The sequence below is a fragment of the Myotis lucifugus genome, unplaced genomic scaffold (genome assembly GCF_000147115.1).
Source record: "Myotis lucifugus unplaced genomic scaffold, Myoluc2.0 scaffold_460, whole genome shotgun sequence".
NCBI lineage: Eukaryota > Metazoa > Chordata > Mammalia > Chiroptera > Vespertilionidae > Myotis > Myotis lucifugus.
Window position 1 is genome coordinate 549836 of NW_005871508.1, and position 27780 is coordinate 577615.

Sequence of the window (27780 nt, forward strand, 5' to 3'; positions counted from 1 at the left end):
CCCACACAGGACTAAAATTGTACTGAGGATACGGACAATTTATGAAGTATCTTTTTATCTCCCCAGATACCTGGCAAAATGTCTTATATAAATTTATGCTCATTATGCTTAATAATGTTAATAGGGAAAGAATTAATGAAAATGTAGTCCTGACCTGGGTGAAAATCACATCTTTTCAAACACACTTGTAATAGTTAAACACCAATGTAGCAGGGATCCACCACTGAAAGGTGATCAGAGTAATCTGGTTATATCTATGGGATTCTGATGGCCATCAAAATAAAGAAACAAGGAAAAGTATAGGTCATTGATGAACACTTTCTCCAGTCAGTCTGTATCTGCACTAAAGGCTCTCTGCCTTCCCTCAGCCTGTGTAGTCATCAATCGAGTATGGGGATTGCGAGTGAGTTCCTTAGTAGGCTATGAAATGACTTGTCTTGGATAAAGAAAGATAGGGGGTATATTCCCAGAAATACTGCAAGTGTAAAGACCCAAATGTTGTACAGATAGAATGCAAGACCTTGAAAAGTAACATGAGAGCACCAAAATTTACACATTACCTGGACTGGAAAGATACCAGAAAAAAATATAAATGTGGAGACTAGATGGGTGTTGCTGTGTTTGTGCCTGAGGATGATTAAATTGAAGGAGAAATTCCAGTCCATGTGAAACTGAACACAAGACCTGCTATTACAATCTGACGTGGTAACATGGGACCCTGATTCTGAACCACCCATAATCCCACAGGAGACCAGAGTGCAATTACAGGATCAATGTCTTTTCTTGTAACTGCCAGGACAGCTGCAGCACGCTGTTTTTATTCATGAGCATTTCTTGGAAGAAACAAGGACTTGCGTGTCATTCTTTTTAGCTACCTTTGATAAGATATGGATGGTTACAGCACTTCCTGAGCTCCATCATGGTATTGACCAAGTTAGGTACATTAGTCTGTCCTGCTCCTTTGGATAAAAATGAAAAGTTCTTCTCCAAAATAGCCCGGTAGTATTTCTTTTGAATGTTAGTAAGTTCCACTTCAATGATGGTTTCTTCTTTTGGTGCCAACTTCTTCTCCACATCTTCCTTCAATCGTCTCAACATCATCGGTTTCAGTATAGCCTGAAGTTTCTGCACCTGCATAAAAAAAAGACAAGATATATAACATATGTGTACAGTCAATTACACATATATACACATAACTGCAATGATAAAAGATCTGATGTACTTATTCACAAAGACCAAACGTTTACCTGTTCCTCTGTTTTCAGATCCCCAAATTCTTGCATAAATGTTGGTTCAGAAGGAAACCTTAAAGGTTCTAGAAAGTGAAGAAGACTGAATAGTTCTTCAACTGTGTTTTGGAGAGGCGTGCCTGTCAAAAGCACCTTGTGTTCCTATATAAAGCAAGAATAATTCACATCAACTACCACAATACAAAAATTATATAAAAGTTGACATAGGTTATCAAATATTCAGTGATTGAAAAGCAAATTTTTTTTGACTAACATTATCAAAATACATCTCTACTTATAAATCTCCATTAATTAACTTCTCAATCACTTTTTAAAAACTCTCATTCTCATACCTCACTTCGCACAGTTTTTACTTATTCATGCCTCTAAAAGAAAAGTTCTAAACAATTAAGAAACACATTTTAGATTTTCTCAATGAAACAGGTTTTTTAAGAACAAAGAGAGTATTTGTTTCTTTTGTACTGAACCATTCTTGCTATAGCAATTTGTATACAAAACTGTGCACATTCTTTGAAATTTGGCTGGTCATTTATTTGCCTTAACAAAAGAACAGATTCTCAAATAATTAAGGCTGCACCCCAACAGTGCGAAGTGCTGTTTGGAATATGATTCTAAATTGGAAATGCATTATAAATTAAACACAATAGTAACGGAAGGAAACAGTTTTAATGGTAATAGTACAAATTATTTAAAATTCTATTTGACAATACCTCTAAATTCCTTAGCTAAATGCTTGTATATGCATCTGTACATATGCATTTATGTATCTGTGCATATGCACTAGTAAATAGCCTAGAAAGATACACGTCCAGCTTTAAATCCTGGGTGAGGAGTGGGAGTGGGAGTGGGCATGGAGGGAGAAGTACAATGGGGAACTTTGTTTACTGTATGCAGTTCTGTATATATTATTTCTTTAAGTGCTCATGTACTAATTATGTGATCTTAATTAAATAACAAATTTTTTAAAAGCAAACCACTTTGATTTGAAAGAAGCATACACACTAAGAAAACTTATTAAAAATCCTATTTATTAATTAGTATCTATATATACTAAGCATGTAGAGTCATGTAGGCACTTTATCCCTGTATAATATTATAATGTTGGATAAGGGGCTTTAAAAGAAATTTATGGCTTGAAACTATGATAGTATTTTCTTTTCAATAGTACATTCTACAGAGGTTTCTTTTTTTTTTAATTCTAGAAGTTAATTTCTAAAGCATTTTGAATGAAAAAGCTAAAAAATTTTAAGTCTTAGGAAACAGATGAGATTTTTTCCCTTACTAATATAAAGCAACAAATCAGCACAGATAGAAATCAGATATTATTGTACTCTAAAATGTAAGTTTATAGGATTAGTTCTCTGACTCTATCTGACCTTTTGCTATGTAGCCAAGAAACTGAATTAAGTCATAATAAAGATGCTACTTACCAGATTCATGAGTTTCAGACCTTCTAGAAGTTTACAATTTTTGTTTTTTAACCTATGTGCTTCATCAATGATCACACATCGCCATTCAATTGCATTAAGCTCTGCACATCCTCCAAGAATCATTTCAAAAGTGGTGATGATGGCTTGGAATCTGTAAGCTCCTCGAATGATACGCCCCTAGAAATTTATTATCAAATACAGTAATCTGCTAGAATATCTTGACCATAAATTTTAATTCCCATCACATAGCATAAAAATACATCTAAGGACATCTGGTATAAACTATTTTCCACTGAAATTTTTATATACATATATTCATAGACATTCCCTTAAATGAGGAGTTTTAGTATTAAAACTGTTAATAGTCCTAGCTGGTTTGGCTTAGTGGATAAAGTGTTGGCCTGCAGACTGAAGGATTCCAGGTTCAATTATGGTCAAGGGCACATGACCAGATTGAGGGCTCGATCCCCAGTAGGGGGCATGCAGGAGGCAGCCTATCTATGATTTTCTTTCATCATTGGCTATTTCTATTTATCTTTCTCTCCCTTCCTTTCTGAAATCAATAAAAATATATTTTTAAAAAACTGTTAATAGATTGCTATGTTTTTAAGAATGATGTTAAAAATTATGCCAACACAATTACATAATTTATAATTACACCCAAATAAGCATTCCTTGATAAAATGTTTTCTAATTTTTAAGAGTTATAATAATGATTTCAGGACATGTGTGAAGAGACCTGTACACAACCTGGCCACTGAAACTTCAGTATTAATGTGGATTACTTACATCCATGAGTCCACACATAGGATGGCAAAAAGGTAGTTAATATCAAAATTACCAAGTCATTTAGTCAGCAAATATTTATTGAGTGTCTATGTGCCAGACCCTGTTCTAGTTGCTAGAGATATGGCAGTAAACAAGACACATAAATATAATTGTCCCCGTGGAATTTAACATTTTGGTTTTCAAATAGAGGCCATAGCCATTAAGGAACAAAGAAACAACACAACACAACAATAAAAAAAAGCTAAAAATACTAAGTTAGAATATGATAAGGGTTGCGGGTGAGAGGTGACCATTGTAATTTTTAAAATAGTGTGCCTGAGAGGCCATTACTGAGAAGTGACATTTGAGCAAAGTCCTGAAGATGAGGGCAGAAGCCATGTTGATACCTAGAGGTCTAGAGGAAAAAGCGTTTTTGTCGGAAGTAGCAAGTGTGAAGGCCCTGATGCAGGAGGCCCTTTGGCAGTATTCAAACAATAGCAAGAAAGCCGGAGTGGTTGACATCCAATGTGGAGGGAATAAGGATATACAGGGACTTGAATTCTGCAGAAAGGGCTTTGGCTCTTACCGTGAGCAAAGAGCTACTGGAGGATTTTGAGACAAGAAATTTCATGATTTGACATAATTTTAAAAGACTCGCTTTTGGCTGCCATGGTAAAAAGAGTAAAACAACCCAAGGAGAGGATTATATAGACCAGTTAAGAGGCTGTGATATAACTGAAGCAAGAGATACTCATTAGAAGTCATGACAAGTGCTCAATTTTAGATGTGTTTTGAAAACAGAGCTATCGGATATGCTAATGGGCAGTTGTGCAATGACTTAAAGGACTCAAGTTTGACTCTAAAAATTCTTAGCTTGAACACAGAAGTTGGTATTGCTATTTACTACAATGAGGAAATTCAGGATTATGGTTTTGGATATGTTATGCTTGAGACACCTAGTCGATATCCAAGCGGAATAGTTGAATAGGCATTTGGATATGACTCTGGGATTTAGAAAAGAGGTTAGAATTAGTGACATCGTTTTTGAAGTTTCCAGTTGTATAGACGGCATAAATTGTGCGGCTAAATGAAATCTGATGGAGTATAGGCATAAAAGCATGTGAAGACGGAGCCTCATGTTGAGACAGAGAAGATGAGAAGAAACCAGTAAAGGGGACTTCTGAAGGAACAGATGGTGCTATAGGAATAGAATCCAAGTGAAGATAATGTTTAAGTGGGATTGAAAACTATAAACTCTTAGGAATTAGAGAGAAATGAAGGCTTAAGAAACATGTGTTCTGCCAGGATTTTAATTCCTATTAACTTAGATTAATTCATATTGACTACATTCACTGGCCATTAAGTTGAACAATAGCTCCAGTAGAAAATAAATACAACTATAAGTCTATGGTATTTATAAGGCTCAAAAACCTGAAATATGATGTATGCATTGCTTAAGAGTAAGGGCTCTCAAGTATAATTCACTGGGTATGTTATTCCCAGTATGCTCTATGACTTTGGGGGGAAACTAAGTAACTTATTTATACCTCAGTTTGCTCATTTGTAAATGGGAACAATAATATTATTACATATTTAAAGGTTGGCAATGCAAGGATTAAGTTAGAAATTATATGTCAATGGTTTAACATAATGCCTGGCACATGGTAAATACTCAATAAATGTTTGTGATTATTCCTCTCATGGCAATTCAGAAAATTTGAGCATAATTTTATTACTACTGTGATTTCAAGCTATTTAAATAATTTGAAAAAAGCAGATGTTAAATATTCAATTAATTTATATTAAAATATATTTAAAAGTGTAACAAAAGTTGTTTCTATATTTAAAGATCTATTTATCTCATTACATGAGAAATCTTTATCTTTTGAAATTTAAAACCCTTGATATTTTTCTAGAATGTATAAAATTATCATAAAAATATAACACTTAATACATCATATCATGTTTATAATACATGAAGAATCTTTCAGTTTTTTGGCTATCATATTAATACCAAACTCATGACACATTAAAATTGTGATGTTATTAAAAATCTCTTATAGTCAAAATATGTTAATTGCACCTTCTCTAAAAAAATTCAATTGAACTTATTTCTATGATGCCATACAGCACTAAAATTCTACAAATGTATGATTAAGAATTTTAAAACATGACAGAAGAAAATCAAACTATAACCTAACAGAAATGTCATAGGCTCCAAAGGTACAAAGGTAAGTTTTCCATAGAACTGAATAATAATTAAAGGACTTTGTAGATGCTTAATTTCATAGAAATGTAAAGTACAAGGGAAAATGAGGTTAAAGGAATTAATCAATTCATTAATTTTCAGCCTCAAAAAGTAGAAAATCAGTTAAAATTGGGAGGTAGAAATACAATGTTATATATATTACCTTATTTTAACATAAATTACATCACATGATTTGGCCATAAATTATAATGATCCTTATAAAAAGAAGAATCAGTGAAAGAAAAATAAAACATCATGATGCTGATGAAGTAGAGCTAGAGTGCCAAATTCCAATTAAAAAGTACAATTTCATGTGAATTGTGTGTTGTTGTTTTTTCATTTTGTTTCTTATTTCTTAATAAAGTTTTTATCTAAAAATAGTTGTATTACTACTCAAAACTTCAACTTGGCACTTTATATTTTCAAGTATTAGTTTTCTGCTAGGAATTTTTAAAAAAAATATTTTGATTTTTTACAGAGAGGAAGGGAGAGGGATAGAGTTAGAAACATCGATGAGAGAGAAACATTGATCAGCTGCCTCCTGCACACCCCCTACTGGGGATGTGCCTGCAACCAAGGTACATGCCCTTGACTGGAATCGAACCTGGGACCCTTCAGTCCGCAGGCTGACGCTCTATCCACTGAGCCAAACCAGGTAGGGCTCTGGTAGCAAATTCTTTCTTATAATGTCATCTCTTAAATTTTATGACCTATGTATATAGCCAAAAAAATAAATAAAATGGAAAATGTGCTTATAAGATAGAGCGGAGAAGAAAGCCATAAAATCCCCAGAGTATTAGAATAACCAATCCGAAGGGGGAAAACTTATAGAGGTATGCTTAAACTGTATATATAACCAAAATTGTTAAAACTTGATTTGAGAGAGAGGAGGGGGGAAGAGGAAAAAAGGGAGGAAGGGAGGTAGAGAGTGAAAAAGAGAGAGAGAGAGAAACATCGATTTGTTGTTCCACTATTTATGCATTCATTGGTTAATTCCTGTATGTACCCTGACCAGAGATCAAACCAACAAACCTTGGCATATTGGGATGACACTCAAACCAAATGATCTACCTGGCCAGGGTCAACAAACCAAATTTTTAAAAATGTCTAAATCAAAATCCAATGAACACAAAAAAGAACCTATTTGAGATTTCACATCAATAGGCTTTTAAATTCATGGTATTCACTGAAGATTTAAATTTTTAAAATGAGAAGAAAAAAACACACTGGAGGATTATCAAAGAGACCTTTATAATTCTAAACTTAATGTATACTTTAAACATTTAGTAAAACCATTTAGTTTAAAAATTAGAGATATAGATTTGTACATTTGTATAAATAAGAATACTTCTTCATAATAAATTAGAGCACAAACGGAACTACTTTAGTCATTGTTCTCTTTTGCTACTAATATTTATTATAAAATATATGATGAATAAAGAGACTGAAGAGCTAAATAGGCAATTAAAATCCATCCTAAATTTGAATGTAATGAATATGCAATGCTTATCATGTTCCAACCTGAGCATTCAAACAATAAACCAAATGACCGGTAACACACCTGTGAGTCCCTGAAGTACATCTCATACCGCTGTATCATCTGTCTGCTAATCAGGCTCCCATGATAAACCACAACATTAATATCAGTCCACGTACGAAATTCTCTCTCCCAGTTTGCAATAGTAGAAAGTGGAGCAATAATCAGGAAAGGTCCTCTTATACCAGTCAGAAGGATTTCGTAGAGGAATGTAATTGATTGAATTGTTTTGCCAAGACCCATTTCATCTGCTAAAATGCAGTTTCGTCTGAAATAAACAAATATATTATCCAAGTAGACATTGGGTTTTTCTGTATACTACAACGGTTTTAAAGATAAATATACAAAAGTAATCAATGATCAAGTTAAAACGCTCGCATTTATAAAAATGTAAAAGTTGCTGAAGTGCAGAGTAGGTTAAAGATTACAATTTTATTATAACCCTGCAATGAGAAAACATTTTTGTAGCTCCAAAATAAAGATACCACCCGACAGATGTTTTTTTTTAAAGAGTGAAATGGCAAGCGCAAGGCAGACTAAATATTTTATTCAGGAAGCATTTTTTAAATACCTTCTATATCTCAGGGACAGTATGAGAAGATGGGATACAAAAGAAATAGAACATGTTCTCTGCTTCCAGGGGCTTGTATCTATTAGAGAAGCAGACATGCAAATAAACAAATAAGTAGTCATGCAATGTGCTATCACAGAAGAACAAATACAGCACCGGTTTTCAACGCTGGCTGTACATTAAGAGAGCCTACAATGCTTGAAAGAAACCCAGACACCCAGGGCCCTCCCCTATACATTCTGTGAGTCAAGGTGTATGGAACAGAATACAAGCAGCTGTAATTTTTAAATAAACTCCACAGATGATTATGATACGTGACTGGTTAAGAATCGTCAGTATTAAGTTCATTATGAAAGCTCAGAGAAGTAAATGTCCACTTCTGGCTAGAAGACACCCGAGACGAGAAGACTGCTTTGAGAGGGGAGGTCAGTGTTTTGCCAGAGAGCACAGCCAAGGAGCACAGTGGAAAGAACATGGTCCACTGTGGGACCACAAGTTCTATAACTGCGGTTTTGAGAGAAGGGTAAAGGTAGCAGATATTAAGATAAGCAGGAGGCATATATAAAGAAAGTTAGACATTATTCCAATAATTTGAAAAAAATTTAAAAACCTGATGAGGTCAGGTTTTTATTTTGAAGTTTGCTCCAAAGCCACTGCGGATATTAGAAGATGAGATGACTAGAAGTTTGGAAGCTAATTGAAAAAGTCCTGCAATAATGCAGGAAAGAATGGGAGGACACTTGGACTAAGGGAAGAGGGACTCAGAAGAGAACTGATTCCAACGTTAATTATGAGTTAGAATGATTTGGACCTAGTGACCAACCAAGTATACAGGGTGTAGAATGACAGTCAGATTTCTTTCAGTTTGGGTAACTAAATGAATTTCATTATTCTTAACTGAGATATAAAATATGGGAGAATAAATTTGGTATGGAGGAAACAGGGAATAAGATTAATTTTGAATCTGTTGAGTTTAAAGACTCATTGAGAGAGACATTAAGGTAGCAAGAAGTAAAAAGAAATATGGATTTGAAGTTCAAGCCTTACTTAGAGGTAAGTGTGAGATCATTAGTGTTATTGATATGTGAAGGCAGACAGGGGTGCAGAATATGGCTTGGGGGGAATATGGAAGAAGAGAAGAGAGAAAAAGACAGAGTTTTGGGCAAGAAAAATCAACACTGAAAGGGCAGGCAGATGAAAAAAATAAAAAATAAAAAACAGCAAAAACTACTGAAAGGGACAGTCACAGAGGTGCTGGAGGTCTAGCAGAGAGTCATAATGTGGAAGCTTTTGGCAGTGAGAATGGGGGAAAAGTAGCAACTACTATCCAATGCAGCAAAGGCAGCAAATTAAGGCTGAGATGTATGTTGTGGATTGGAAAAGAGTTTCAGAGATGATACAGAATCAAAACCCAGAGAGCAGGTTTCAGGAGAACTGGAGAGGAAGACATGGGAAGAGCTTGCACAGCTTCTCTTCCTAAAAATTCACTCAAGGTAGCTAACAGGAGAAACAGAGCCAAGAGATGTTTTATCCTTTTCTTTAGCATTTTTATATAGGTTAAACCCAAACTGGTTCACAGACTGAAGGACTGACACTGGTTTCAGCGATGGCTTGAAAATAGAAGAGTGAAGGGAGGTCTGAGAAGCCTGGATGAGAAGCATGTCAAGAATTGAGGTGGTAGCATCAGTCTTGGTCCTGGGGCAGGACCTGGTAACTTCTGATACATGCAGGTAGAAGTAAGAATAGCCATGGATGGAGGTACATTTGTAGGCTTGCGTGGCAAACGAGGATTTGAATGAGTTTACTTACTGGCTGGCCCTACACTTCTCTATGAAGCACTCACATACAGAGAGTAAAGGGGGCAGGGTTGTGATAAAAGTCTTAAGTGGTTTGTGTTTAAAACAAGCAATTTAGATCATGGGAAAGGGTATGGACAAGGGAAGAATAGTAAAAAACATTTTACTATTTTATCTGGAAGGTTCTCTTGAGGAATATGATAAATATGCATAAAATATAAACCAGGGGGAAAAGGGCATTGCATGATCTTCATCAACTGAGTCTTATGACTCACCATTACCAAGTGTAACCTCTCGGAAGAATCATGTGAGAAGTAAAAGCCAAAAAGATCATTCTGAATCAAATTTTGATACTGTTACTACTAACAATGCTTTCATCTGCTCCTTTGTATACACTATTATACATTTCTCTCAATCACGGTACTATTTTTACTTATTTGTAATTATCTTTTCATCTCAATTTAAAAAGTGAGATAATGTTCAATAAAGCATTTTGAACAACTTCAACAGTAGTATAGGCTAATAAGTTGAAAAACATTCCCTAACAGATGTTTTATGTTAAGAAACATATTTTAAATTTGATTACTAATCAAGGTATCAACTGTATTCTACTCTGATTGATATATATTTAAAGAAAGCAATTGTAGTCAAAATCCTAAATTATAAATTAAATTATCTTCTTGAGGTAACTTTACTTTTAATAATGAAGACTCAATAATAATAATACATCAGTACCAATTTTACTTAACATATTTTCACACATATAAAAAAAATTAAATTTTTTCTGCTAAGATGTACTACATACCTATTGTACCAATTGAACAAAAGCCAGTTGAGTCCTTCCAGTTGATATTCCCTGAGTTGATTACCATTTTTATAGTCCCTGGATTGATCTATTTTTTTCCAAATATTAGAGGGAGGACGTTCCTTAGAGGAAAAACAAAGAATGAATGATATATCTGAGATTTTTTCATTTCCCTACATCTCATAGACAATAGTAGAAAATCAGTAACTCCACTTAGAGCTGAAACTGGTATTCATATTTTTATAAATGACCCGAGAGAAAGAGTAGTATGAAAATTTAAAATTCACAGATGAGGTAGACACATTCAAAACTTTTCAAGAGAGAACTGCGGAAGGAAATACTCATCAAAATGTTAGATACACATTTGCTCTGGCCAAAGAATTACAATTTTGGTTTGTCTTACATGAACTTGTACAGGGGCTCACTGTTCAATGTAGCACTGTTTATAATAGCAAACACTCAAATATCCACTAATGGAGGAGTAACTAAATTAACATACATATGTAGTACTATGTAGCATTTTTAAATACAGTATTAATTGTATACCCAAGACTAAATTAAAAATTCAAAGATAACATTAAACCACCTGAATAAAGATGTGCTAAGAGTTTATGAAGTTGTGTAATATATGTTCTTACCAAATGTCTTGTGTCAGGTCTTGAAGATTGCAATTGTTCAAACTCTACTATTTTTGCAAGATCTACATCTTCTTTTAGTTCCCAGGTGCTATCTTCATACGGTAATGAGCACCACTTTACTAAGTAGTAAATGACGGGCTGGAAGAAACATTTTTCTATTTTACCATTTTGAAAAAGAATAAATAGCTTAATATATTAACCAACATCAATAAAAACTGATGAAACATTTTTTGTGTTTTTAGATGGTTAACTTTAACACTGAAAAGTTTTAGGACTTTTTACTTAGTTAAAAAACTTTTTGCCAAATATTTACCTCACCAGTATCTTTATCCTCACAAAAAGAGACTTCTAACACTCTGTCTACTTCTACGTAGTCTGGGTTAAATGGTTCTTCTTCCATCTAAAATTTAAAAGTAACAATATTTTTGGGGGGGTAAACAGGGACATCTGTAATACTTTCAACAATAAAGATAAATAAAAATAAATAAAAGTTACAATATTTGACAAAGAAGTGGAAAGATAAAAGTGAAATAAACACAAATATACTAGTTATCCATTATAGAACAAACACATAAGTTTGATTTCAATTAAATTTCCAATTACTGGAATACTTCCATTTTAATTTCCAACAGATATCTAGAAATTTGTCTATATTATGAATCATCATAATCTATATCATAAAACTAACCAAATAGCACTAATAAATAAGGTATTCCAGACTAGGAAGTTACTCCAGAAAACTTCCTTAAAAATTCCCTTAAAGCAGCCTCTGTACCTCTTTTTGCCACTGTCCTCAGCTCCAACAGTTAAAGACCACCCCTGTGGAAAGCGTGTAGGAGGCAGCCAATCAGTGAACCTCATCATTCATATCTCTCTCCCCCCACCCTTCTTCTCTGAAATCAATAAAAATATTTTTTAAATATATGTGGGCATTGTATAATTTTTGCAACTTCATTTTCATTGCTCAAAATAAAGTCTAAAAAAGTTTCAAATTAAAAAGTTTTAAATTTATTTCTTGATCTGAGAGAGAAAGAGAGAGAGAAACATGGATTTGTTGTTCCACTTATTTATGCGTTCATTGAATGCTTCTTGTATGTGTCCTGACTGGAGCGCCAGCCTTGGCATATTGGTATGAACATCTGAGCTACTTGGAGGGCCTAAAAAAATTAGATGAATTTAAAACTGTTCTGAAAAAAAGTCTATTAAAAGAAAAATAATTTAGAGCTGGGAAGGACATCAGACTATTTAGTAAAGCCTAGAAAGGTAAGTGAATTTTTCCAATTATCTGTTCACACATAGAAAGCTGGTATAAAATATATGAAATATATTTCAGGAAAAATCTTATTTTCCACTTATTTGCTATAACACCAGTTCCATTACTTGACTAACTTGTTAAATTCTGAGATGTTAACACACTCACTTTCAACTCTAAGTATTGAAATACATGCTAATTTAACAATACAGGATGTATCTATATTCTGAATTATCAGTGTTCCTGCTTCAAATAGTTTCCAAGCTAAATTTGGGAAAAGAAAAATAGTATATATGGATAGCATTTGTAGTCAACATCAAAGTTTAAGACCTAAGAAATAATATGAATAATACTTAAAATTTTCATAAAAAATACTACATGCTCAGAGTTCAACACATAATAGTCTCATTTATTTATTTTTTCTTACGTCTGCAAAAAAATGTGCTCTTTGTGCTTGTCTCAATTTGAATCGTTTGATTTTCTGCTGGATCCTTTTATCTTTCAAAAGCTGCTGTTCTGTGGCCCATTCACAGTGAAGATAGGAGCTACAATATTTATAAAAGCAACATATTAGAACAATATAGAAAACCTTGCTTTGTTTTGTTTTAAACTTATTTTTAATCATAGTATTCAATGCAAAATGTTATCTTCCACTTTACAAATAGGTAGTTCATTCACCATTTCATTTAATGTCAAGAGCCATGAGATCACAATATCCTAAAAAGATTGTAGTCTAAGGTTTGCAATTTGCTAGTAACAGAATGGTACACTACATCATAGGGTAACAAGATATGATTTATTGTTTATTTCTTCATTGTAATAGTTTTGCCATATCAGAAAGCTAATTCGTTTTGAAGTTAATGTAACCTTATTTAAATCATTTTCTTTCACCAAAGTATAGAAAAAAGCTGAATAAAATTTTGAAAAGCTCAAAAATACAAATATAATAAATAATATTCTATAATTTGTAAAAGTGTATTTTATAGATTCCTGCGTTTTGATATTCGGAAAAAAATTCAATCTTAACATGAAAGGTTGCCTTCTCATTTTTAATGATGTTCAACTTCATGAAATAATAAATAAAACATTTAACATGCAGATAAAATAAATTGAACTTAATATAGTTAAATATATTAATCAACATCTTTCCATTATTTTTCTAACTGAAATACTTACTAATTCTTGTATTTTACAAAAAATTCTTCTGTATCAATCATCACTCCAGGTGATATCTAAGAAAATAAAATCAGTAATTATGACTTTTATTACCAGACCATTGAATATAAAGTATAAAATGTAATGTGCCATCACTTACTTCCTTTTTCACAATTCTTGAAGATAATATTTTGTCCACAATTGCTGCATCTTCTTCACTTGGATTCTCCTGTAGGAAGGATGAAAAATATAATTGCACATTCTGCAAATTCCTTTAGGTTTTACCTTGTATGTTTATGAAAACATGAAAGTTCAACAAATATATATGCAACACCTGTGCCAGGCATCAAGTGTTAGAACTGAAAAAACAGAAAAGTAAATTGTTGTTGTTACTGTCCTCAACCTCATCTATAATATCAAAGAGAACATATTATGCTTTTTTTTCTGTAATAGGCATTATTTTAAGCACTCTGCATATATTAATTTAATTCTTGCAACTACACTGTGAGGTAGACACTATTATCATCTCTGCTTTACAGGTTGGGAAACTCGGGCAGAGAGAAGGTGAGTACTTGCCCACAGTGCCAGATCAGTGAGCTAGCAGATCGTGGTTGCTCACAATCCAGGGCAGAGATTAAAAATTAAACCGAAAGGAAAATTCATATGCAATGACAGAGATGTCAAACAGAGTCTTTGGGCACTATGTTCATAAATCCAGTGGATAGACTGCTTTTAAAGAAGTGGCAAAGGGTAAGGCTAAAACAGCCATACAAAGCATTTCACATGCTGTGTTGAGAAGGCAGTTATTTTTTTAAGACTGGGAAACTGCTAGAATTTTCAGTAGAAATGTACTATAACCAGGCTTCTAACTTAGAAATAGTCTTCAGAAAAGACAGAGTTTAGAGAAGTTTCAAGAATATATATTTGGGTCCTTGCCGGTTTGGCTCAGTGGATAGAGCGTCAGCCTGCAGACTGAAGAGTCCCAGGTTCCATTCCAGTTGAGGGCACATGCCAACATTGTGGGCTCGATCCCCAGTAGGGGGCGTGCAAGACGCAGCCAATCAATGATTCTCTCTCTTTATTGATGTTTCTATCTCTCCCTCTCCTGTCCTCTCTGAATTCAATAAAAATTAAATAAAAATTTAAAAAGATTATATATTTGGGAGGTGTATGAGTCCCAAATTTGAACGATTAAAGGTTCTATTAACTACAATAAAGAATCCAGGAGAAGAAGTTGGAGCAGCTTTTAGGAGAAAACATAATATGTATTTTAAAGAATTTATGTTGGTTTAAAGTGTCTTGTAATCATAACCCTAAATGTATCTTACCACAAATAACTGTAAAGGCTGTTCCCCCGGTAAAGGAGCTGAATTCTTTTTTATTTTCATAGAACCTTTAACCTCTTCCTCAGATTGTTTCCCCTCTCCATCTTCTGCGTACTTTTTCCTTTTAATTTGTCGATTTGATCTTCTTTTCTGTAATGAACCATAAGGGTCATATTTATATGACTTATTTTAAAGAAAAGATTTTAAAATAATTACTTCAGTGTGGCAGTTTTGTACATTGAATTTTCAAAATTGTATGCTACATTAATTTTCCCTCATTTCTCCTTTTTTATCATTTGCCCTTTGCCACAGGCTTACAATCTTCAGATTTATTTCCTAAAGTTTCAAATAACAAAGATTAGTAAGACCTTTATTTCTTTTCTTTAGAGATTGTTAAGAATGAAAAGATTTTGTTTTAGTTAGCTGTCACAGCTTGGGCAAAATATATTTTATTAGTAATTAGTAATTATGTTATTACTTTTCTTTAGAAACTATTAAGAAGAGTAAAAGGTATCTGATTTATTTAACTATTTCGCACCTCGGGCAAACATATTTTAAACTACTAATACCTTCGTAGACTTGCCCAAAACCTAAAAATTGCATCAGATGAATATTAAATTAAATAACTAATCAGGGACATAAAACTAGAAGAAGAAATTAAATAATATTTGCCATGAAACTAATGAAGTTGCATTTAAAACAGAATAAAACAAAATAATATAAAATATTTGATAAGAAATATGCAAAATAAAGTAGTAAATCAATGAAATAATTAAATGTATAAATGAAGGAGGAACCAGTGTTTTACTAATTTTACTACCTTTCCTTAAAAATAAAGAACCATCACTATCATAAAAACCGAAATAAACCTACAAAAAAGTATTACATTTAGTAACATAATTTTTAAGTAACCTAAGTAATTTTAAATTAGATATCAAATACACATGGCTTTACTTACCTCCCTAAATATCTAATATTTGGTGTTCCCACTATAAAAACAAACTCACAATGACAAGAAAATCCCAAAGGACTTAGATTTTTTTTTCACCTCCCTAAAATCTCGTGGGTAGAGGTATCTCAGCTAACTGTTCTAGGGCTCAATATTTGGTAAATCTATCCATTCTTCCTTTTTCTATTCCATTTTCTTTTGCATACTGAGTAACTCCCATGATACTCCTCCTAAAATCTAACCAGCAAATAACTCATGTGTTTTCCTTTTGATTTCTGACAATGTCTTCAATTTGGTAGGTCTTTCATATTCCCAGAGCCATGACAAAAATGGCTGGATCATGAGCAGAGCAGGGACAAACTTATCTACATCCAGAAGGCTGCAGTGGCCTTGAACGTGCCTCTGCCTCTTTCTCCTGAGACTAGTGCTATATTTAGAGAAAGAGCAACCAACATGTTGATTTAGCTCAGCCAAATGCAGTAGACAATTCCAGGCCACCATCTCCTGGCCAAGAGGACATTTACATTTCAAAACTCAGGGTGCCTCTTTTGTTAATATTAGAGACAGGAAGGTGGCACATAAAAATTATAAAAGAACTTCTACAAACTCAATTTTCCCACATGCTGTTGTGAAAGATATGAAATATTATCCCCTGGTGGGGGGAAATCCTAAGGATCTCTAATTTAATAGCAGGCTAAAGGAATGTTTCGATTTCTATTATGGGCATCACACAGTTCTTAATGTTCAAGAACAGTTTAAATTAATAACCAACAGCGACATCTATTATTCTAACAATAACATGTACCATCAATGTTATGTCTCACTAGGCACAAATCTTCTAAATAACAAAGTTTGAGAATAATTCAGTATACTTTTAGAAGGTTCTGTTAGGTATTTTCAGCATTAGTTTCCTTTCTAGTCACTTATGCATCTATTAGTACTTTGAAATGCCTCACTTTTAGTCTTTAGTAAACAGTAAATGAGTGACATGAAAGAATCCTCTGAACTAACAAAAGTGCACATTCAGGTAATTCTTCCCAAGACAGAATGAGGGTCACTTATTGTCAAGTGCTCTCTAATCCTATGAAGACTTTGTTAGTCTAAAAGATTTTGTGTGAGTTATAAGATTATAGCTGATTTTATCATAAATTATACTAGGTTATATAGTTACACATTAGGCAAATCCAAACAATGTCTCACTCTCATCAATTATCTTTCTCTGTCATATAATATCTGTACTACTTTTAAAATATAAATACTAATTTGATGTCTACATTTTTGCTAATGTGATTTTTCTGGCTTTCTTCCTCCATAATGGTTTTCAAACCATAATTTGAAATAGTGACAAATTCTTTTTTTTAGATTTTTTTCCAAGCTTTTTTCTTCTTATGTCTTAAGGGCTACAACAGATCAGTCTAGTATTTACAAAAGAGGTCAGGGACATTATGCTTTTAAATGACTAATAAATAGTTCATTATGACAACATATTACTTGTTTCCTATCATAATCCTAATAAAATCTACTCAGGGCTTTTTAAAAAGTTAAATCTAAATATAGTCAGACTACTGAAGTACTCTCTATTGAGATTAAAGATACTAAATTAAATATCATATTTATATTTTTAGATTTCCACCTGACCCCAAACTGTAAACTTAAATTATTTTTCAAGCCTTCAAATCCACTGTGGTTGAAAGCTACATGGACCTCTCCATCATTTATATAATGATACCTTTACATATATCAATAATATAGATTTGTAAGTGTTTATTAGAAAATATTTCCTTCCTTTCCCACTTAATTTTTTTATGTGTGTGTTAAAGTAACACGTATCAAAGCAAACTAACACTATAGTGAAAGGTATGGAAGAAATGTGTGTGTAAACCTATTCTACCATTTCAATGCTTGGTAATTACATAATGGAAAAATGGCCAGCATTATTCTAGTAAAAATTAAAGTAAATTTTCTCATGTTGACTAAGTTAATTATAAGTTTACCTAAGTTAAAGATAACATATGAAGAAAAAGCCAGGCCATGTAATATTAGGAGCTTCAGTCACTGCCCTTACCTCAACTCTTGCAGCAGCCCAGGAGCCTTGAGCCACTACTCTCCCATTGGATAAGAAGCTGCATAAGGAAGAAGAAAGGCCATTCAGGGGCTTTCTGGCCCCATAATTCAACAACTGCCACCACCCCTACGGCCTATAGTTATACTTTAATTATTAGAGAGCAGAGGGTGGCCTGAATTATTATGACCTTCACTATATATTTGTTAACTTCACAAGGTTATTTTAAATATCCACCTATTCCCCCAAAAAAGGGCAAAAAGCACAGTATTTTTGTCTACATCAGGGGATTTTTAATATAAATGTTTATCTTTTTCTTTGACAGAAGCAGAGCAAAGAAATTATATCTAGGAATGATTCCATCCATTTGCTTTATCATTTGTAGGTGATTTTAAAAATTAATATCTCCATCATTAAGTTCATTCAAAAGGACTCTGGAAGTACAGAATATCACTAGATACTTCTCCAGGCTCAAAACCAGCGGGGACTTTGGATTATTACTTAACCTCTCTGGGCTTCAATTTCATTATCTGATAAATGAGGGGTTTGAGAGGACATGTAAGTTTCCCCCCCGGGCCTAACATTCTACGGTAATACTGCTAGGAGCATACTGTAGTCATGCTGTCAGATAAGTTCTGCTATACAATAAAATGTATTTTTACTACTAAGCTACAGTATAAATATCTGCAAAGTAATATTATGCTATCTACATAATTCTACCAGTGCTTCATGTCTCAGAAAACAATTTAATACTCACTTGAGAGTCTTCCTCTTTGCATGCACGCTGTGGCATCTGCTCTGCATCAGATATTTCATCTGAAGACTCATTCTTTCTTTTTTGTTTCTTACCCAATGTAATAATGAGTTTGCTGTTTCAACAGGAAAAGAGTACACAGTAAGATCTTTTTATATTTTTTCATTCTGGGTCAAGTTAAGATTGCCATGATAAGCTTTATGCCATTTTATATCACTTGGATGTTCAACCAAAGATACTAATTATCACGAAACCCACAACATTTTCAACACAAAAACTGAATTCTACTGGAGCAAACACAAATTAATATTTAGTTAATGTGCTTCAAAGCAAGTTGTATCACTTGTTACTTAGGCTCAAGATTATTTTTCATGGGAAAATGTCAGTTCATATAACTGTATTTAGTACTTAAAGTAAGTCATTTATTTTGTTATCTTGTATATATATGTGTGTATGTATATTGATGTTTACACATGCACATGAAATACAAGTGTCTAAAATGAAAATGATTTTTTCATTTCCTGACCCTGATCAAAGGTAGAAGTACAGACCTCCCACATTTCCTTCCTAATTTCTTAATCTGGTTCAACAGATGGAAGGACATGATCCCAAAGTACCATGTTACTCACAAACCATGCTAACTGCTAATCAGGAAAATTCTATTTTAGATAAAACATAAAAAACCCAGAATTTTTCAAAGATTATTTACTAATGTGGGACAACTTGGAGGTTAAAAGCATGAAGTTTGAAATCATACGACCAAAGACTTTAAATGTGATTCCACCGTTTACCTATTAGACAGGGCAAATTATTTGATCTTGTTTGGCCTTCGTTTCCTTGCCTAGAAAATAGGGATATTATAACAGCTAACTCTATTGTTGAGAATTAAGTGGGTAATGCATGTTACCTCTTGACACATAGTAATTTCTCAACTAATGATCACTACATGAAATTATTATAGTCCAGGCATTTTCCTAGGTTCTAGGATTTGAAGAGAAAGTGGACACAGTTCCTAACCTTAAAATATTATTGGAATATGATCACAGTTAAAATGCTAATATAGAACTTAGCACTGGATACCATGTGAATAGAAAGGAAGAACTACTTATGTTTATTGAAGAGTAAAGGATACTTTAGAGAAAAGGTAAAGTCTGAGATTTGAATGATGAAAAGAAGTTCAACAGGTAGTAAAAAAGGCGGTAGGGTACAGTCTACGTAGGGGGATACCACAGAAGAATGAGAATATGCAGTGATAAGATCATGTCTGGAATACACAGAGTACTACAAGGGGAAGAACCAGAGAGATGGTCATCTACAAAGGTCACAGGAGGCCTTGTATGACATGCAAGGAGTCAACATTTTACTTGGAGGCCAGCTTTTATAGGGCAGGAATCTAAAAACAATGTGTCACTGCCTGGCTGGTGTGGCTCATTTGGTTGAATATCATTCTGTGCACCGAGGTCACTAGCTCAATTCTGGTTAGGGCACATGCCAGGGTTTCGGGCTTGATCCCCAGTATAGGGGGGTAGGGAGGTGCAGGAGGCAGCCCATGGGTGTTTCTCTCTCATTGACATTTCTATCTCTCTCTCCCTCTCCCTCTGAAATCAATAAAAAACATAATAATAAAAATAATGTCATGTTCACCACTAACAACAAATGGCACTAAGATAGCTACAAATTAATGCAAAAAAAGAGAAAGTGAAAAATATGAGATTTTAAATGGGTAAGTTCTGGGGATGAAACTATAGTCAACAATACTGCATTGTGTATTTGAAACTTGCTAAGACAGTAAAGCTTAAAAGTTTTCATCACAAGTCACACAAAAATTCATGACTGTGATATGTTACCTAAACTTACTATAGTAATAATTTCAGAATATACACATGTATCAAATCATGTTGTACACCTTAAACTAATACAAAGTTATATGCCAATTATATTTCAATAAAATTGGGGTAAGGAAAGAATTTTAAATAAGAGAGCAATGCAACCAGAAGGAAGTGAAATGCAAGGCACGGAAACCAGTGATAAGGCAAATGACAATTCAAGTGAGTGATGAAGAGTGCAAGATAGGGTCATGGTGATGTGGTGAAAAAGACACAATTTTAAATTTTGGAATCAGAACTGGTAGGATTTGATTACTGACTAGATGTGAAGTGAGAAAAGATTCTAGAATGATATATTTGCAGGTTATTGTGGTATTGGTATAATGATTACCTTCAACAGGATAATGATTAATTCTTGGTAGCTCACCTGCACTCTTCTGGTAAATAAGAGCAAAAACACAATTCATGTTGGAACCAGAAAATAAAAGTACAAAAAGATATTATATAAAAAAAAACACAACATTAAGGAACCAACCAGTTATACTGCATTCCCTCTCACACTTTCATTGGGCTTTTCCTCCCTCTTCAGGTCCCTTTTCCTACTCTGGTTTCCTTTTTAAAATAAAAATCTCCCTGGCAGTTATATCTATTATTAGATAGCACATGATCTTGTTCTTCCTTCTTCTTATCCAGTTCTCAAAAAAGTTGCATATACTGACTGTTTCAGTTTCATGTCTCACACCACTATAATCTAAACTTTATAGACATTATCTCACTTCATGTTCCTACAACTCTGAGAGGTAAAGGTAAATACTAGCTATATATATAAAAGCCTAAGTGACCGTTTGGCTGTTAGCTATGATGCACACTGACCACCAGGGGGCAGACGCTCAACGCACAGACATGGAAACATGGAACAGACTGATGAATCTCATAGGAAAGGAGGGAAGAGGGAGGTCAGGAAGAGATTAACCAAAGATCTTATATGCATATTAGAGGCCCCATGCATGGATTCATGCACCGGTGGGGTCCCTCAGCCTGGCCTGTGGAGATTGGACCGAAACCAGCAGTCCGACATCCCCCAAGGGTCCCGGGTTGTGAGAGGGGGCAGGCCAGGCTGAGGGACCCCACCAGTGCACAAATCCATGCACTGGGCCTCTAGTTATTTTATAAGAAGAGAAAATTGAGGCTTAGAAAAGTCAAATAATTTTTTCAAAGTCACACTGATAGTAAGAATAGAGATAGAAATACCTCACTCCAAAGCCTAAGACTCCTAATGTCTAAGGCAGTGGTTCTCAACCTTCCTAATGCCACAACCCTTTAATACAGTTCCTCATGTTGTGGTGACCCCCAACCATAAAATTATTTTCGTTGCTACTTCATAACTGTAATTTTGCTACTGTTATGAATCGTATCTGATACGCAGGATGTATTCAGGCGACCCCTGTGAAAGGGTCGTTCGACCCCCAAAGGGGTCGTGACCCACAGGTTGAGAACCGCTGCTTTACAGTATTTTCTCAGTGTTGGGTAAGCTAAAGGAATTATGTAAAATACATCTTCTGATACAGTATCTATGTGGCTTTGTTAAAACTCACATCCCAGTGAATAAAAATCTTAATGAAATCAGAAGCAGAGATATTAGCATTTTTTGTATTTATAAATGACTATGAAGAGGTTACACTGTTTCTAGCGGTATGGAATAATTAAATGAAAATTACCAATAAGTGCTGCCAAATCAATCTTGAATACCCATTCATTTGGTAGAAAGTGGTAGGTTAGATGCAATTGTTTCCCATATCTTAGATAAACCTTCACTATATGAATTATCTTAAAAATGTACTTTAAACAAAAAAAGATAATTTTGTTTTCTATATACTGCATTTTCTTTCAATATTATTATATAGATTTGAAATAGTATATTATTTTATAAACTCATTAGTCATTCTTAACCCATGAAAAAATCTTTTTCAAATCCTAACTTTACAAGAGATCAGTCAGATTATAGTAGTTTCCTACTAAATGTGTCAAAGTCTAAAATTTTTACATATGCCCTTTCTGTTCAAAATTGTACATTTCTATGGTAGAAAAAGTTGATTCTAAAATTTGAAGTCATTATTGACTGACATAATTGAGTCAAATACAGACATCTTAAGATTTCAAAACAAGGATTACTTACATAGAACATTGATTTTTGAAAACAATGAAGTAGTATCGATTTATTGTGAGTTCTAAAATGGCATATAGATGATACCTCAAAGGAGAACAAAAATTAGGTTGTTATTGATCAGTAATTCCTAAATGTGTGAGACAGGCTTTATTAGAAGGGTGTCTATTAAAAATACAGATTCCTAGTGAGAAAACACCAGAAAGGCTTAAATTGTGAGACATCCTACAAAATAATTGGTCAGTATGCTTCAAAAATAGAAAATGTCAAAAAAGATGGAAGAATTATCCCAAATTTGAGTAGTGTAAGGAGACATGACAACAAAATAAAATGTAGGATTCTGAACTGGATGGTGACCAAAAAAAACCAGAACTGACAAAATTTGCATGAGGTCTATAAATAAATTAATAGGATTGCATAAGTGTTTATCGCCAGGTTTTGATCACTGTGCCTTGGTTACATATAATGTCAGCATTTGAGGAAGCTAGTTGTAAAGAGCCTAGGGGAGCTCAGAGCTGTCTTTGCAAGTCTGAAATTAGTTAAAAGTAAAAAGTAAAGTTGCCCTAGCCAGTTTGGCTCAGTGGATAGAGCACTGGCCAGTAGACTCAAGGGTCGAAGGGTGGATTCTGGGTCAAAGGCAGGTATCTCGGTTGCAGACTCCATCCCTGGCCCCAGGCGGGTAAATGCGGGAGGCAACCAATTGATGTCTCTCTCACATTGATGTTTCTGTCTTTCCCACTCCCTCCCACTCTCTATAAAAATCAATGGAAAATGTCCTCAGGTGAGGATTAACAATAATAAGAAAAGAAGTAGAGTTGTAGGTCTCAGCCTCAGGATACTGATCTAGTAGGTGGGACCGAAGCATAATTCTAAAAAATCTTTAATGGATTCTCTGATGCTCCACCCAGATTTGGGAACCACTTGCCCAGGACAGTTAGTGCAGAATACTCTAGAAACAAACGTTCAGGATAATAAAACTATTTATAGAACATTTAAAAATATCAAAGTGCTGTTACCTACATCATCTCAATTAATCCTGAGAAAGTCTGAACTAGGCAAGGCAGGTATTGGCAACACTAAACTAGTAGCAAAACTTCAGCTCCAAAAGATGAACTAAACTGACAGTTACAAATTCAATAAAAGACAGTAGGGTCTCTTTATTATTCCTAGTCTACTATTTCAACATATCCTACTGATTTTATATTTAAGTGGATTTTATTTATTTTAATGAAATTTATTGGGTGACACTGGTTAATAAGATTATATAGGTTTCAAGTATACATTTCTATGACACATGATCTGTATATTGGATTTAAAATCTTACTGATTTTAAAACGACACTACAGCTCAATCAGTTGATAGATATTGATATCAGTAAACATAGTTTTAATGAATAAAGAAAAATATGAAACTATGTTATCTTTTAGTAAATTATTACAGTTAAAGTTTATCTGACTTTTGAACCAGAAATCTCCACTGACTGTACAATGACAAATGATAGCGATAAATGTTATCTGAAGGAAATCAGATGATCCAAAAGTAAAACAAAACAAAACAAATAGAGAAGTAAAATACCCAATTACCAAAGAACAATCGATTCTTCGATCATGAATCACAGAGTTTACTATTTTAATTCTAATAAAACATCATTATAAACGAAACTAAAATTTCAGATACATTCTTCAGATAAACTGATAGTTTGCTATTTCCAGAAATATCACCAAAGTAAAGCAAAAAAGTAATATAGACTATATTAATAATAAAGGCTTTGTGCAAGTTTTGTTTTGTTAAAACATTAAAGGGATCTGTTAGCAAACTTCAGCACCATATAATAATTATATATCAAAACATAGCTTGGTTCAGGAAGCAAAGAGCAATTGCAAACTAAGTTTACATTTGAAATGTTAACTTATGTGAGAAGTCTAAAGCACTAGAAAACCTCTTTATACTTGACATCTATATTTGATTTTCAGATGTAATTTATGCACTCATCTATATCCTGCCCACATATTAGTAGAGTCTGCATAACAAGCTGCAGTCTATACAGTATCAATCTGTAATTGCACCCTGTTGATTCTTTGCAAAAATTGGACAAACACTGAATCTTATCCAATTAGTCAATTTGTTGTAATTAATGCATCCAATTAAACATAAGCGAAGGAAACAAGCAAAAATACATGCACATTTTAATTTTTCTTTGCAAGCCAAGTGAAATACACTGCGACTATTTTTAAAGTTATTAAACATAAACTTTTTTTTTTTAATTAACACTTAATTTGGTGAGATTGCTCCTGCTTCAGGTTCATTTTAAGACTCCAGCTTAAACTCATCTGGACAAAACAAGGTTTAAAGGGGGTTTTGTATTTTAGCTAACCTTAAATTTGTGAGGTTAACATTGTATTTTAAGTTTTGGATAAGTTGGACTATAAATTACTTCCTATTTAAGGCTGGACATAATTTTTCTTAAGAAGTTGAAATTACTTAGTTATTTCATACAAAGTTGCTAAGGATTAATCATAGTCAATATATTTATCAGCACAGTTTAATCCTTTTTAACATTTTACTTTTCAATTACAGTTGACATTCAATATTAGCACAGTTCAATTTTTATTCCTAAAAAACATTTCTTCTTAAAAAAATAAAATGGTGTTTATGTTTAAACTTATTGACAAATAGGGACATTAAAATCAAATACTTTACATCAGTGCTTCTAAGATACACAATTTCCCACATATTAACATCTATGAAATCAAGATTCACCTAATCATCAACAATATGCCAGTTTTAGTTGGCAATATTTTTATCTTTATTATTAGCACAAAATTATTGTGTCTTATAATCAATGACATCTTAGATGTAATGAAATAAAGCACACAGTTTGCTAATGATAAACCTTACTAATACAATTTATATAAAAGTATACTTCTTAAAAATGGAACTGTAAACCTTAATTAAGTTCATAATAGTAATGTATATATCAATACTTTCTATAGATGAATGTTTCAGATTTTCGCTGAGTTTTAAGTTTAGGTATTAGGGATAATGAAATCAATGAAACATTTTATCTGCTGGGAATTTAAAAATTATAGAACGTATAGAGACTACTAATGGCATATGATTTATTAAAAATACATAATAAATTTATACATACATTTTCAAATTGCTTTATCATATGCCAAGAAACAATGAAATAAGTTCTACATTTATAGCTTATCTAAACAAATACTAAATTCCTATCATCTTGACTACTTGCAATCAGGATCTCATTAATCACTTTATTAACATAAACTACAAAGTGATCATTCCCAATTTCTGAATTCATCTGATTTTCCCCTCAGATTTTATTTCTATTATTTTCCCCTTATATTTTATTTAGACATAAATGCCCCTCTAGAGATACTAGTATGCATGTGAACACACGTTAGTTTTTTTTAATAAACACACACATACATAAGTGTATACATATGATGATAGCTAATTAATAAATGTTATTTTCCTTATACTTGAGCTTGATAAACATTTCCTAATTTAGATGTTTCTGCTTTAACTAAAGAGAAAAGCTACTTCTAGCATCTGATAACTAGTATGCCTAAAACAATAATTATCAAATTCAAAAAAAGTTTAGTCATGAAGGACTATTACAGATTAAATATATAGGGCCACAAGAACATTAAGTATCAAAGGCATTCTATCTATGTCAGTCTGATAATCTATAACACAAATAAGTAAATTCTAACTGACAACATGGAAACAATTTAAATGTCAAAGTTATAAATGTTTCATCATGTGATATTATAATATATAATTTAAAACTGAATAGAGCCTTAGGAAAATTATACTGGAAGTCTTAGAATGAATTTTATTTTAGAATTTAAGTTTCTACTATTCCTAAACCATAGTTATATCCCTGTGGTTTCAAGAAGGATTAGCCTGCCATTTGTTTTTGATTTAACAAATCAAACTCAACCATTTGTTATCTTTTAATATTTAAACTTTTATTCCTTCACTCATGCATTCATCCCATAAAATTCATTCCATCCCCATCTATTATGTACCTACTATTACTTAATAAGTTCCTGCTATTTTGCTGTTAATCTACTTGAAAGGCAGCTTGTTAGAACCTGAGTGCCAAGATATGAAGACATTAAAAAAGAAAAGGGTCATTTCTGGTCCTACCTCTTTCAGGTCCTACCTGCCACTTCTATTTCAACCTACACCCTTCCACATAACCATGGGCAACTCTTTCAAACTCAAGCGTATTTCAAACAAAATTTACCTGTCCTAGGCTCGATCCCCAGTGTGGGGGGTGTGCAGGAGGCAGCCATTCAATGATTCTCTCTCATCATTGATGTCTCTATCTCTCTCTCCCTTTCCCTTCCTCTCTGAAATCATTAAAAAAATTTTTTTTTACATTTACCTGTCCTAAATGCTATTCTAGCTAACCTGACAGAGACGTGCTCATATGGAAAAAGCCATTAAAAAGTTAACCTATTCTCCTAGCAACTGTTTTTGTTTTTGTCTGATTTTTTTTTTAACTGGTCTTATTTAGGAACAGAGCTTTAATGGAAAGAAAACGTAGGCAGATGAGTGAGAGTTTAGGTTGGAATGAAGGGTGTGGCTCCTGGCCCTGTTTTCCTTCAACAGCTATCTGCTATGTATGTTTTCAGGAAATAACAATAGCTAACATTTATTACATAAATCCCAGGTACTATTCTGTTTGCTTTAAATGTTATTAAATCATTTTATCCTCAAAATAATACAACAAGGCAAGTACTATCATTATCCCCATTTTATGTGTAAGGAAACTAAAGGTTGAAGAGATTAAGTACTTGTTAAGTCATGCTGCTTGTAAGTGACAAAACTGGAATTTGAACAAATGCAACTGGTTCCAAAGCCAAAGAATTTGAGCACATTATCATATTGCATGCCCAATCTAACTCACAGAACTGCTGTCAAGATTAAATGAGACTAAATCAAAGTGCTCTGAAAAGGACACTCTACTCCTTGTATGGTTAAAACATTAATCTATAAGTGACAGAAATAATAAAAAGGTTCAAACACACGAGTAAGCACAGGCAGTATTGGTTTTCTTCAGTTGAGTCTTCCTAGAGTACATAAAATCAAACATATGGGTTATATAAACACCAACACTGACTATGCATCAACCATACTTACTGTTTACAAATTTACTTTTAAAATTTATATTTCACATTATTGATGGTTATTCTAAAATGTATTCCCTTCAATTTT

General features: G+C 33.2%; 1 protein-coding gene across 7 annotated transcripts in view; it reads right to left on the reverse strand.

Moving 5' to 3' along the window:
* CHD9 (chromodomain helicase DNA binding protein 9) overlaps positions 1-27780 on the reverse strand; it is a 106462-nt gene that overhangs the window by 40006 nt on the left and 38676 nt on the right. For 3 of the 7 annotated variants that reach the window (XM_023744402.1, XM_023744405.1, XM_006103073.3), the window contains 12 exons: positions 18544-18655; positions 14779-14925; positions 13611-13679; positions 13472-13527; positions 12723-12840; positions 11357-11443; positions 11044-11181; positions 10406-10527; positions 7258-7501; positions 2681-2857; positions 1248-1391; positions 876-1131 (listed from right to left, as the gene is read on the reverse strand). In XM_023744402.1, the coding sequence (XP_023600170.1) occupies positions 876-1131; positions 1248-1391; positions 2681-2857; positions 7258-7501; positions 10406-10527; positions 11044-11181; positions 11357-11443; positions 12723-12840; positions 13472-13527; positions 13611-13679; positions 14779-14925; positions 18544-18655 (1670 nt within the window). Of the gene's footprint in view, positions 1-875; positions 1132-1247; positions 1392-2680; positions 2858-7257; positions 7502-7804; positions 7884-10405; positions 10528-11043; positions 11182-11356; positions 11444-12722; positions 12841-13471; positions 13528-13610; positions 13680-14778; positions 14959-18543; positions 18656-27780 lie in introns of all 7 variants that reach the window. The other 4 variants (XM_023744400.1, XM_023744404.1, XM_023744403.1 and 1 more) reach the window with 3 other exon arrangements.